General features: G+C 39.6%; 1 protein-coding gene across 1 annotated transcript; it reads left to right on the forward strand.

Annotated features, from left to right (window-relative positions):
- The first annotated feature begins 1,488 nt into the window (after positions 1 to 1,488).
- LOC121812358 (CD209 antigen-like) lies at positions 1,489 to 4,270 on the forward strand. Its single transcript, XM_042214344.1, has 5 exons — positions 1,489 to 1,601; positions 1,708 to 1,809; positions 1,990 to 2,136; positions 2,831 to 2,973; positions 3,829 to 4,270. The coding sequence occupies exons 1-5, from the start codon at positions 1,532 to 1,534 to the stop codon at positions 3,934 to 3,936; spliced, it is 570 nt and encodes a 189-aa protein (XP_042070278.1). The 5' UTR covers positions 1,489 to 1,531; the 3' UTR covers positions 3,937 to 4,270.
- The last annotated feature ends 9,589 nt before the right edge of the window (positions 4,271 to 13,859 follow it).

The following is a 13,859-nucleotide window of genomic DNA, read 5'->3' on the forward strand; positions in this document are numbered from 1 at the left end:
CATTTATTCTAATTTATTTTACTAATTACATTTTCCCCATAAGAGGACAAAGACACCCATAAACAGAGCTGTCACAGTGGGTGAGCAACAGATGAGTGTATATCTCTGTATATCGACTGGTTGTCCTGGTGAAGCTAAGCCTGAAAACTAACCAGGATGTTTTATGTGAATACCTTCTTTGCAGCACAGGAGGGATTTATCTGAGTTTGCTGCCACAAAAACTGATTTTCTAGAGTGAGGCCTGTCCTACCTGGTGACCATGAAACATCCCTCTTCTCTGTGTACTGACAGTAATATTATGATGGAAGATGGCAGCAATGTAATATAGAAATGCTGTTCTGCTATTTGTTTTTTATATTTCACTGCTGTGGAGATCTTTTACAAAATGATCTTAAAACACATGAGGGCTGACGATTTCTGACTAATCTGGATTAGCGGGCACGTGTATCACACACATACAATACCAATGTGTGTCTGTGTGTACGCATATTTGCGTGGGGTTGTGTGTTCAGCCCTCGAACCACATGTCTCATTCACACCTAATGATCACAGCCTCTCACTGGTTGCCATCTCTCCTCCCAGACCAAATCCAATTACTGGGGACAATAGAAACCAGCTCTGGGCTCAGGACTCCATCAGCTCCTCTGTGCTGCTGCTCCCTGCTCCAAGACTCCTGCTGGACACCTAATCATGTCAAGGGTCCACAAGGGCCACGAAATACACCTGTCTGCACACACACAGCCTCACAAACACCACACACACAAAAGAAAGTAGAAAAACACAAATACAAATAAAACAGGGTTCAAAAAAAGCCTGATCTGATCTGAACAGACAACAAAAACACAATTAAGCAGAGATATTTAAAACAACAACAAAGCACAAAAAACCTAATGTGACACAAGCAAGATACAGGGTGACATAGGGCACTGCTGATTAAACAAACCTTTCCTATTCTTTGCAATGGACACACAGTTTACAGCATTACAAGTTCCAGTGGCTCCATCTAGTGGTCCTGACTTTTTCCTAGGAGCACTTTTAATGTTGAGGTGTCGTTTTTTTTTTATTTATTTTTTTATTGTGTGTATGTGTTCGTGCCTTGTCATTATATCTATAGAGAAAGAGAGGTTAGAGTTACTGTTGCAAAAACAACAGTTGAACAATTTCAGTATACAAAATGAATGTCTATAAATCATTTTGAGTCAGTAACCTCTAAAATATCCCGACAAATTCTATTAGCATGGATACTTTCGATAAGTGAAAGGTCTTTGACTGAGGTTCAGATCTTTTATGTGATTTCTTTGATTAAGGAAGTTTTTCAGAGAACTATGAACAGAAAGAAAGTTTAAATTCCTTTTGTTTTTCTTTTGGAGATCACAGCTAGTTTCAATGGTTTTGTAACGATATTAATAACATCTGAAACATTTCACTTCCTCTAATGATGAAAAACAAGTGATTGAAACCAGTATTACTTTCACAATTTACATGACCAGTGCGGCAGAGCTGACAGAAACAGTCTGCAGCCTTCGGAACGATGGAGGAGATTTACGCTAATGTGGATTGTGCCAAACTTTCCTACCCAACACATTCAACAAATTACACAGGTAAGAAAGAAGTGGCAGAAAACAAAACAGATGTATTTTATCATTTGTGATGATCTTTAATCTTTTGTACAGTTTATTAGCTTCACTGATCTTTTCTTTTTTTCAGGTCCAAGGAGCTCTAAGAGGGGTTTCAATTTAGTTATTATTCTTTCTCTGGGCCTGCTGAGTTTTTTCCTGCTGATTGGACTCATCATCCTTGGTGTCAACTGTGAGTCTGGTTCTTCATTTGAAGAGACTCAAAACTCTATCAGCCTATCCTGAAACAACTTTAAAAAAGTTTAAATATTTTGACTTTAATTCACATAATTACAGACACAGTAAGTATGAATGAATGATGGAAGGAAGCAATGTTTTGTGTTTCAGAAGCATCCATCTCAATCTGTTTCAGACTGCAACTCCTTACGTGATTCAGCAGCAGCGTTCTCTGCCATCAGTAACAACCTTTCCTTCGTGACTGAGGAGAGAGACCTGCTCCAGGCAAACCTCACTGAGAAAACCAAGGAACTTGAAAGGCTTCAGATGATGTCTAAACAGAGTAAGTCTTTGGATGTGCTGTTAATATTTAGTTATTGAGTCTCTTTCTCTTCTCCTCTTCCCCTCACCCCCACACGTGGTAGTGGTAGATGGCTTCCTCTCTCTTAGACTTCCAAAAAGAGATTTTTTTTTCCCATGAGGCCATCACACACCCAAGTCCTTGGGTGACAATTTCCCAGGCCTCATGTGCAAACCTTTTGGTTTGGGGGTTGTCGCAACAAAAGAAAATGACCACATTCCTGTCGCAGGTTGGTGCTGCCTGCAAAGGAGTTTCTGAAAATGGTCCTTCGAGCACCCCATCAAGGGACTCCAAGACAGTTGAGGACTCTGAGCTGCTGCTTGGTTCATAAGCTTCACCAGTAGCAAGGATCCATTCCCCAGCCTTAAGGTCAAAGTCTACTTTAAAGCTTGGGAAAACCTCAAGCTATAGGTTCTGACTGTCTCTGCCAGAGACTGATTATAACCCGTGCTGTGTATTTGCAGGAAGTATTTGTAAACCTCCTGCAAATGCTCAGACTCCTTCCCTACCAGAGAAGTGATGTTCCAGGTATCTAAAACTAGTGTAGTACAAGCAGTTTATACCGGTGACCAACATTTTGTTGTGTTGTTGTGTGTTGAGTGACACAAATTTTGGTTACTTTCATTATTAGTATGAGTAAATTGGTGCTGTATTTTGTGCTCAATCTTTCTTTCAGAGAAAACGTGTCCTTCAAGATGGAGCATGTTCAGCTGCAGCTGTTATCTCCTCTCTGAAAGGTCTGGTTCCTGGGATGAAGGTAGAAAGGACTGCAGAAACAAAGGAGCAGATCTAGTGGTGATAGAGAGCCCTGAAGAACAGGTAAAATGTCTGTGTGCATGTGGGTGTTTTTTCTTTCATATTTATAAATGTGTGTCAGTCTATTCAGAAAGTAGACCCAAATTAAAATTAAATAAATAAATAAATTTTTTACGCTGAATGTAAAGGTCCAAGATACAAAAATGTAAAATATGAAGCAAATTTAAAACCAAACCAAAACAAACAGACAGCACACAGGGGAGAAAGCGAGACAGGATCATATATTCTTCAGGGCAAACTAAGGAAGTTGAAATCAAAAGGGAATGAGACACAGCTGAACAACATCAAGACAATCACCAGACAAGAATTAAAAGTACTAAGAAGACACAAGGGACACCAACTAATGAGGTCAAAATACCAACAGAACTAAGCTGAAGGCAAACAAGAAAACTCACACACATAACATATAGGTGTACACTGAGTAATCTGAAATATTTAGAATCTTTGTTTGCTGGAATCCCATGATATGTCCATGTGGATATATCAGCACATTATAACAATTATATGGACTACTATCTGTGTGATTATTTAGATTTCAAAATAACTACGTAGAAAACTGCTGCTTTGAAGATTACTTCCTGCTAAAATAAGTTTAATGTAATGTGGAGCAACAGAGTTAGAATTTGTGAACATTTCATGATGGCAACATCCTGCCCTTGGGAGGGGAAAGCAAATAAAAATGCAGCCTAGCAATGATGTATAAGTTGTAATAACACCATTGTAAATGATATATTAAAAGCTTAAGTTGTATCAAGTGAAATCTTTGATCATTTTCTATGTGCTCAGATAAAACTGAAAAACCCCACCCACATACTGAACTATATTGTCATTTAAATAGAATTTCTTATTGTTGAATAGAACTACCTCATTACACTCACTCAGAACCCAACCTGGATTGGTTTAAATGACAAAGAAGAAGAAGGAAAGTGGAAATGGATAGACGGAACTCCTCTGACTCTAAAGTAAGTCTTCACTCATGCAGCATATTTTCTACACATGTAGAAATGACCTCATTAACGGACTTAAGATATCACTGAATAATAATAATAAAAATAATTTTAAAGATTGAGTTGTGGCATTTTTGTATGGCATATTATCACCTAAACATTTTACTCAACACCAGTAGAAACTAAACAAGTAACAAAAATAGACACTACTTTTGGCACTTCCCTGATCTAAGAAACACGAAGATATGTGTACATATTTTGCAAATTGAGCAACCATTGTTGTTTGTTTTTTTGTGTTTTTGTTTTGTTTTTACATTTTTAGAGTTATTCTACTGAGGATAGGTATCCAGCTTATAGAAATCCAATCCAATCAAATCTAAGCTTATTTATTTATTTATTTAGGACAGTGCATGTTAATGAACATAAATGTAAAAAATTTTTTACATGAATGTAAACATACCAGATTATAGCCAAGGGCTAATTTCCATCTGTAAGCTAAATCCACTATGGCTAAAGTTGGTTTATTGTCTGTAGATCCTTTTTTTATGAATATCATTTATCAACTTGTAGTGCTGGTTCAATGGTTAGGCTTAACAAGAGCTTCATTTGCAGAGGGCTGTTGTGTTAAATTTCATTCAACGTTTTTTTATATTAATTTAGTTAATTATTTGTGTTTCAGCATGGTCAGTGGAAATTTAGAACTTTTTACACAAATACTTTTGGAGAGTTTTAATTATAGTTTAAAAACATGGCTGAAAGGTTCTCAGGTATGCAGTTATTAAGCACAATAATGAATGTGTCACCTCCAGTTGCAATTCTACTGCATTAATTAAATGTTTATTATATTCTGGTTGGAAGCTGGTTGGTTTGATTTTCAGTTGGTTTTTTTGTTTTGTTTTTTTGTATACAATAAATGTGTTTGACATTATCCCTGCTAAATGAATAACAGAAATAAATAATAAATAAATAGTTAAATGAATAAATTAAATTCCCTTCTGATGCAGAAAAGGACATGGTCCTGCCAGCCTTATTTTAACTGTTTTATTCATATAATAATCTCATTTATTTTATTTTATTAAAATAACCACATGCATTTTTGAAAAGCATTTTGACTGAAATACAGTTATGACTGCAGGAAACTGGTTCCATAACCCATGCTGTGCATTTCTAGTATCTTTTGATCTCCCCCAACAGCTGGGGGTCCTTCCCGATTAGAGGGACCCCAAGCTATTTAAAGAAAAACCCTAACCCTAACTAACAGTCACAACAATCTTTAGCAGACAATATATTCCCGCTAAGTAGAAAAAAAAAATCACATCACCGAAAAAGTATGTGATTACTTTTTAAAGATGTTTTAAATTTAAACAGGAACACCACTTGTGTTACCACGATGAGAAGTAAAACTGGAGAAAGATGGTGTTACAGCTCCGAGGTAGCTTTGGGCCCTCAGACGCACACACTCATTTTTTTTTTTTTTTAAATGACATCAGAAACAGCAGTATGCGACATTACGTGATGGCAGAGCTTCAGTTCATCCTTTGTCATTTTTTTTTTTTTTTTTTTTTTTTTTTTTTTTTTAAGAAATAGGACAGGGGGAATGAATGAGAGAAAGAGGGGGAGAGAAAGAAAGAAAACCAAAGGGGAGAAGAGACGGTGAGAAGGGGGGGAAAAAAAAAACAACTCCTGGGTCACCTGTATGGAGAAAAAAAAACAAAAAAACAAACAAACAACAAAAAAACAAACAGAGGAGACAGCAAACAACAAAGAGCAACATAATAATAGAGAAAACAAAGCACCATCACAATAAACTAGCTAGTCATAGATATCAATAGTTACTGAATAATAAACGATATTGTGCAGCACGCAAGATAGACAGCGCACAGTGTGCTTTGAGGCAGCAGCCAAGAAAGCTTTAGTCCGCGTCTGTGAATACCCATGTGTACACCTGTGTGCATACCTGTGTGGATCAGCATGCTTGCATTCCAAAGGTTTCTCCATGTAATGATCTGCTAGGGAGTGTGGGGGGGCCACAGCCCCGTCCTCCAGGGTGTGAAGCGGGTATGGAGGAGATCAAAACTCCAGACATCCAGAGGCCCCCAGAACACAAGAGACCACGGAAGACCAACAGAGGGGCAGCCGCGCCACTGTTCCAGTAAGAGCTGAGGAGAGTCCCAGATGAGGGCTCGCCCAGCAGCCGCGGAGCAGAAGCCAGGGGGAGTTGCAGTGACGCGCCCGTGAGCTCCGCCGGCCCCCAGCTGTGCCTGAGTGACCGAGCCCCAGGCCGAGAGGCCGGGGGCACCCCACCTCCAAAGGGGGCCCGAGCGAGCCCCAGGCCCCAGGCCCCGACAAGCGGCCGCCAAGGAGTGAGCCGGTGTGTACCCGGACGCCCACCCCCAGACACAAAGAACCACCAGCACACCGACACCTGAGGGAGTCCGCCACCGGCAGGGGAAGTGGTGGTGGGTGGAGATAGGCCTCCAAACCTTGGAGGGCCTGAGGTGTCCCCAGAGAGGTGGCGTCTGATACCCAACCTGACATATAGACACAGACATACAGGCACACACAGACACAAACATCCATTCCCACCCTCATGCTCTCATGTGCACTCACTCCACACTCAACCAACGTGGAGACAGACATAAAGAGACGCTGTACACACAATCACACTCCCCAAGCGTACTCTACAAACCGGGTCTAGGTACCCTTGCCCCTGGAGGGGGGAATTGCACCCAGACCCAGGTGGTGTTACCCTTTTCCCTGCGGTGGGGAGAGGCAGACCACCCCGACTCCGCAGCAGCAGGGAGGCCCCACACCCCAGACCGCAGCCGGACGGCCAACTCCTCCTACTAGCCCTCCCGCTCCAGCAGGCCGCAGAGAATGGGGGTGGGAGAGGACTCCAAACCTCCCTCCACCCGCTCATTGTAGTGTTGATGCATATGTGATCTAAGGTGCAATTAAAACCCAGGAGGGCATGGAGCTACCTGCCATTGTGGGTGATTTTAATATCCATGTAGATGCACACACTCATGCAGGAGAGACGGCCTCAGTGATGGACTCTGCATCCTCTACTTTACCTCTAATCTCTTTCTTCTTTAACGCACAATTAAAATCACTCCAAAAGAGTGTAAACTTACTGAGGAAGTCTCTAACTTGTACACATTTGTACTTTTACTTGTTTTATGAGTTATTTTTAAGAAGAGTAAAGTTATTCTCATAAAGTTTTTATTCTTCTGTATTTATTCTTTTGTATCATGTACCACAGTCATACTAAACTATACAGACCTGGTGAATTGGAGAAAACAAAGATCACACACACACACACGCACATATATATATCATTCAGCTTCAGCAGTATTTCTATTCATCTTATGAATTCCAGTCTAATGTCAATTCACTGAGTTCAGTTTTGGTCTTAAACTCCAGAGAATACCACCTGGTTCAACAATCTTTTTATCTGATTATTGGCAAAATGTTTTTTTCTGAAAGAAGAAAACATTTTGTGTCCTTGTCAGAAATCAGATCAATTTCAGCCTCAGGCAAAATTGAGCCCAAAGAAACAACAACAAAGTTTAGTTCCTCTGGATTTGGAAAATTGTTTTATCACTCATCCAGGTGACTTCTCCAGTGTCACGGATGAGTGATGAATGTATCTCCCACTGGTAACCATTGTGTCCAGTTAAAGTCAATCAACTTTTTTAAGGAGAGTTGTTAGATGCTGTGCTCATGAGGACAATGGGTTTTAACTTGCAGCACAACAAAAAGCTGCCATACTGATCAACGATCAAAACACTTAATTGAGCAGAATTAAGGCAAAATGTAATATCCTCATATGACACATCACACATGACCAGCATTGTTCTAAGAATACAAACTTTCTTATTGGAAGTTTCCACAGCTGCCAGAAAGGGACAGATTTCTGGCTGGTCTTAATGAGTGGTCGTTGCTCTCTCGTTTTCTCTGGAATTGCTGCACGGAGGATGTAACACCCATGATAAGCGCTGAGGTTTGTGTCCTTGTCAGAAATCAGCAATGCTCAGCTTCCAGGTAAGAAAAAGTGGAACCAGAAGATATTCAAATCCATCTCTCCACAGCTGCTGATTAATTCTACAAAAAACAAAGTTTGTTAAAAACACTTGCAGGTGAATCACCACTGATTTATCACTGACATCCATTTGCTCAAAGATTACTGACAAGTGGATAACTAGAATATATAGTTTATAATTTCAACAATGTATGATAATAAATATTATATACTGACAAAGTGGTAAACTAGAATATATAGTTTATAATTTCAACAATGTACTGTAAAAATGGAACTTTATATGACAAAGTGGTGCTTGTGGAATTTTTAACAAGGACCCTACAAAACTTTACAGTACTCATGCTGCCAAACTTTTGACAGCTAGGTGTGCAGTTCCTGCTTTAAATGCATTCAAAATCTAAGTGATAAGAGGCCAGAAATGTTTGAACTCGCTTATGAACCTACATCACTGAGGCCATCTCTCCTGCATGAAGTCCAGGTGCTGGTTTTCCAGTGTGTGCGTCTGATGGCCCAAAGCTGACTCAGAGCTGTAACACCATCAATGGCTGCAGTATGGCACAGATGTGGGTGTGTACTCATCTCCCAGAGGAGTCCAAATCATCATCAAATAGCCCTATAGACACAAAAACATGTGAAAATATAAACAACCAGACTATCAGCAGTGATTTAAGTACTTTAAAACCTCTGAAAATCATTTACAGTATATATCACAGAATTTAAGGCCTTTATAATCACAGAGCATACAGAGAAAAGTACTAAACTGAATCAATTTCAGCTTTCGTTTCTCATGATGTACATTGTATTAATAATTAAATTTCATTATCTGTATCTTTACCACACATTTGCCACACAGGTGTAGATACTATAGGTTCAGAGAATGCTTACATTGCACTGATTAGAATATACTGGACATTCAAAGCTAAGATTCAGCGCACTGTGTTGGAGGCTGGGATTTGATGACTTCATCATATATACAACCTTTGATCATCGTTTATGTCCAGTTGAGAATGAATCTGTGCACTCACATATTAAATGAACTGAAATCAGTAGTGTGATCTCCAGTCTTGATATAAGGAATGAGAGAATTGACAGCTGTTATTTTAATCAGCCTGTCTCAGTTGTTTTAACTCTAAGTACCATAGAGTAATGTGGTAACATCTGGACTGACGAGTTTACTGTCAGCATTTTAATCACTAGTTTAAAGGCTGTAGGCTGCAGCAATTGCTCTAACACTGTATACAGATACATGTAGATACAGACCAGACATACTCTTCAGTTATGCAGACATCCAACTTTTAATACAAAGATTCAAGTTGAAACTATAATACAGATACATTCTGATGACATAGAAAATTAAGCTTATGCATAATTTCAATAAGGAAGATCTGTAATAAGTCATTTGTCTGCTTCCTGTTGGCTGCTAGTTTATATCTATTCATTTTCCAGCACAAACTCAGTACTGACAGACGCTGCCGCCATTGTTGGAAACTGGAATTGGCTGTCCGCGCTATGAATTCTGCGATATGGTTTTTCAATTTTGTTGTCCGGGTGGAAAATTGGGAGAAATTCGGGAGAATGGTGGCTCCGGGAAATTTCTGGGAGGGGCACTGAAATTCGGGATTCTCCCGGAAAAATCGGGAGGGTTGGCATGTATGGTTGTCGCAACATCACTAACCTTGTCAAACACCTTAGAGTAAATCACATCACAGAACATGACGAGCGTATGTTCAGGCGAACTGAAGAGGAGGAGAGGGACAGGTGCTGCTAGGGCGAGACAGACGTCTCTCGCGCAGTCCATTAGTGATGCAGGCAGGCAAGCTGTTCAGATAGTGCACAACTTCAGTTTTTTTTTATTTCTATATGATGAATCCTGCATTATTAAGTGATAAGAACAAGTAATCTGATGTCCTGTAATCATTATGACGCTATAATTTGAGATACAATAAATAAAATAAGTTTTTGTACAAAGTATCGGTATCGGAACAGTATCGTCGATACCACCCTGGATATTACTTGGTATCGGATCGATAAGGAAATCAGTGGTATCGTACATCACTACTAGGGCGCAGTGTTGAGCTTTTGTTACCTAGTGGCTACAAAAGCCAGGAAGTACCAACAACCGGATTTGGTGTGTGGTAGTAACAGGTAAATGAACATTTTCTTTTTTTATTATTTGAATATATATGAGTGCTTGTGTAGAAATACACAAACAATACACATATGATTTCAATTGTGTCATTTAAGTGATCATGGTAGCTCTGTTTTGGAAGTTCAGTTAAGGCTAGAAATGTGTTTTGGAGTTTGTACGTGCTTTGTCTGTAGAGGCCATCGCATATATTTATATATAAACATATCTAAATAAAACCACTTTTTTTTTTTACATTAGTAACTCCTTTTGTGCATAATTTCATATTATAGTTAATAATAAATTAATTAAAGCAACAAAACAACCTGAAAAGCCGATTGAGAGCCGAAAGAGCCGCCTCTTTTTAGTGAGTCTAGCCGAATTTCCGGGGATTTCCGGGGGATTTCCGGCTCTTTTTAGAGAACCGAGCCGGTTCTCTAAAAAGAGCCGGAAATCCCATCACTACAGCCCGCCCCCTCTCCTTTCTCCTCCTCACCGTGGTCACCCTGTCCCAGCCTCCATATTGCTGAAAAGGCAAATGAGTTGGAACGGCTTCAGAGTTTGTCAAAGCAGAGTGAGTATGTGTATTTCCTGTTGAAATTACTTGTGTGTGTTTGTAAAAGTTAATAATGAAAAGCAAGGATTCACTTTCCAGGTATTGTGAAAAGTCCTTGTCTCTTTGTGCCTTAATGAATAGAATTTTTGAATTTTTATATTTAAATCTAAAATTTTGAGGATAAAGTTGAAATTCTGATGAATGAAGTTTAAATACTATTTCAATAATAAGGATGAAATGCCAAAATAACCTATCGTTTTTGTCAGGGAGTTTTTAATGTTTTATTTGATTGTGCTTCAAAGCGAATGGATGCTTCAAATGTTATGTTATACTTATGTTCACATATTTCACCAGACACAGTTTTCTGTTGAAACAGGAAGCTGACCCTGTGACTCTGTGACTTTTACCGCAAGAGATGAGTACAGAAATACACATCCGCAGAAGTTGACTTGCATTATCTTATTCTTAGAAATTGACTTGTAGCACACACACTTTGTGACACACACACACACACACAGCTTACACACAGACAGCATCAGGACCTGCGTAACAGGAAATGTGATTATATTTGCATATTGACGATGTAACCTATAAAAGTAAACGAATACTGCATTCGGTGTGTCTCTCTGTCTGAGATTCACCCGTGCCGCACGTTATCAATCTCAAGTGTCTCAGTGTTGTTTACTCACCTGACTGTTTGTTAACTGTAAATCTCTGACAGTTTTCAGTCAAACTGTTACTGCCTCTTCCTTACGGTGGGTCATGCTGGAAAGTCTCGTTGCCTCGCCACTGTTAATGCAGACCTCAGAACAGTTAAGGCATTGTTCATAACACAGATTCACAACAAAGACACTCAGATAATCAAAACTTTTTTTTCTTTTCAACATTAATTTAAGACGAATATCAAATAGTTTTCTACTTTTATCAAAATCGTACTGACTTTGGAAAGAGTACTACACAAAAAGAAAAGACATCTAGTTTAAAATCAAAACAACTACTAGCTAAGTATTTGAACAACTAGAAAAAGCACCTGCTATCACAACTACAGATTTACAAGGTAAAACACAAACGCTATGGAGAGAGGGAACCGAGATGTCAGGTCAGGATGGAGATATCATAATCCCCACACTCCGAGACTGACACTCCAAGCCCCAAGAACAACTGGTGCATTCAAGGTGTGGAATATGAGAGCACCTGAAGGAGAAGAGTGTGTGTGTGGTTTGTGGCCCAGCTGCAGGGGAGGGGTGAAGCAATGTGTTTATGGTGTGGTGTCAGATCAGTGCAGGTCATGATGATGGTCTCCATCATCTAATCATGCCGTCCCTACTTGAGTAGGTCGGCGGGACCTGACAAGAGAACTGTGAGGTGTGTGCCGATCTGAAGCTGGAAATCCATGCAGACGAAAGGAACAAGAAAAACACTGCAAATAAACATTTGAAAACTTGCAATGCTATGTGCGTCAGGTCCTTTTGTGTTACAAGAAGATCAGGGCTATGGTGGAAACCTGGACCCTCAGTGCCTCAGTGGCTGATTACCATTAGTATGTGAAGTACTCTCCAAAAGTCTATTTGAAGATGTGAATTTAGCATTATGCATAATGCCTACTGTAACCATCACTGAAACCACAGAGAGTTAGACAGACAGAAGTTAGCCCACTATGAGAACAGCTGAAAGGAGTGATGAAGAGAGGGGTTCCTAAGAAGTACAACTAGGTGTCCATACCTGACTAAAAACTGCGTGCCAAGCAAAGACTCACAGTCTTAGCTAACTGTTAGAAAAAAAAGCAGTAACTCAATACGGCAAGACCAGGCTGACCAACCTTTGCACCTCTTGGATTAACTGCAAGAAAGCCAATAAACTCAATGCCTCACAAATGGATCTTATAATGCCCAGAACCACCAGGACCCTAAGAGCCTTCATCAGGAATTCAGTGGAGATGTGGAGAACAACACTACAGGCCAACTTCAAGCAAACTGTACAAGTCATCATCAAGTGCGAGATTTACCAAAGAGATGCTGTGACTCCACTGCTATTCTGCATAAGCCTGTGTAGTCGGAAGGTAACAAAGAGAGGGAAGGTAGTTAGAAATGAGGGGATTGCACTACCAGAAGTCAGTGCTGCAGACATTGTGGACCGCTACAAGTACCTGAGAATCCCACAGGAAAATGGGAAACACGAAGAGGCCTCTTGGAAAACTGCAACCAAATAACTGCAGAGAGTAAGGCTTGTCCTGAGGAGTCAGCTGAACAGGAAGAACAAGATATAAGCAATCAAGCCTATGCCCTGCTGGTTGTCAGATACCCTTCTGAGATAATAAATTGGCCACAGGAGGAGATGCAAATGGAGAGTCCTCTTTATACACAGGGTTCAGTGCTAGGACCAATTCTGTTTACATTATACAAGCTTTCCTTAGGCAGTATCATTAGAAAGCATAGCATGCATTTTCATGGCTATGCATATGACACCTGACTTTAGCTATCCATGAAGCCAGATAACACACATCAATTAGTTAACCTGCAGGGATGTCTTAAAGACATAAAGACCTGGATAAACTCTAATTTTTCTCCGTCTATATTGAGATAAAACTGAGGTTATTGTCCTTGGCCCTAAAAATATTAGAAATACAATAGCTAACCAAATGCTTACTCTGGATGGCATTACTTTTGTCTCCAGTAACACTGTGGGGAACCTTGGAGTGATTTTTGACCTGGATATGTCCTTCAATCCACATATTAAATAAATATGTAGGACTGCTTTTTTTCAAATGTGAGGCTGAAAAATATGTGAAAAGTGTGGTGTGTAACACTGGTAACTTAGATCTGTCACATCCTTCATCAAAATGAGCACACAAACAATTTGGTTCTAGTGCTTTCACAATTTTATTTTATGACACAATTTGTTTTATCTTGATTCTCCAGCAGGACATGTGATGTTTAGTTGATCTAACTGACAAAATATGTTAATATAAAACTAATTTATATTAACATAATAAGTAATAGGTACTGTTAATAACTATTAAAACTACTGTTTGATGTTTCTTGTTTGATGTTTCTTCCAGAAAAAACGTGTCCCACAGGATGGAGCATATTCAGTGGTAGTTGTTATTTCCTCTCTGTAAGATCTGGTAACTGGGGTGAAGCTAGACAGGACTGTAGAGGCAAAGGGGCAGATCTGGTGGTGATGAAGAACTCTGAAGAACAGGCACAGTATGTGTATATA

The sequence above is a fragment of the Haplochromis burtoni genome, unplaced genomic scaffold (genome assembly GCF_018398535.1).
Source record: "Haplochromis burtoni strain Fernald_Lab_line unplaced genomic scaffold, NCSU_Asbu1 Contig_553, whole genome shotgun sequence".
Taxonomy (NCBI): Eukaryota; Metazoa; Chordata; class Actinopteri; order Cichliformes; family Cichlidae; genus Haplochromis; species Haplochromis burtoni.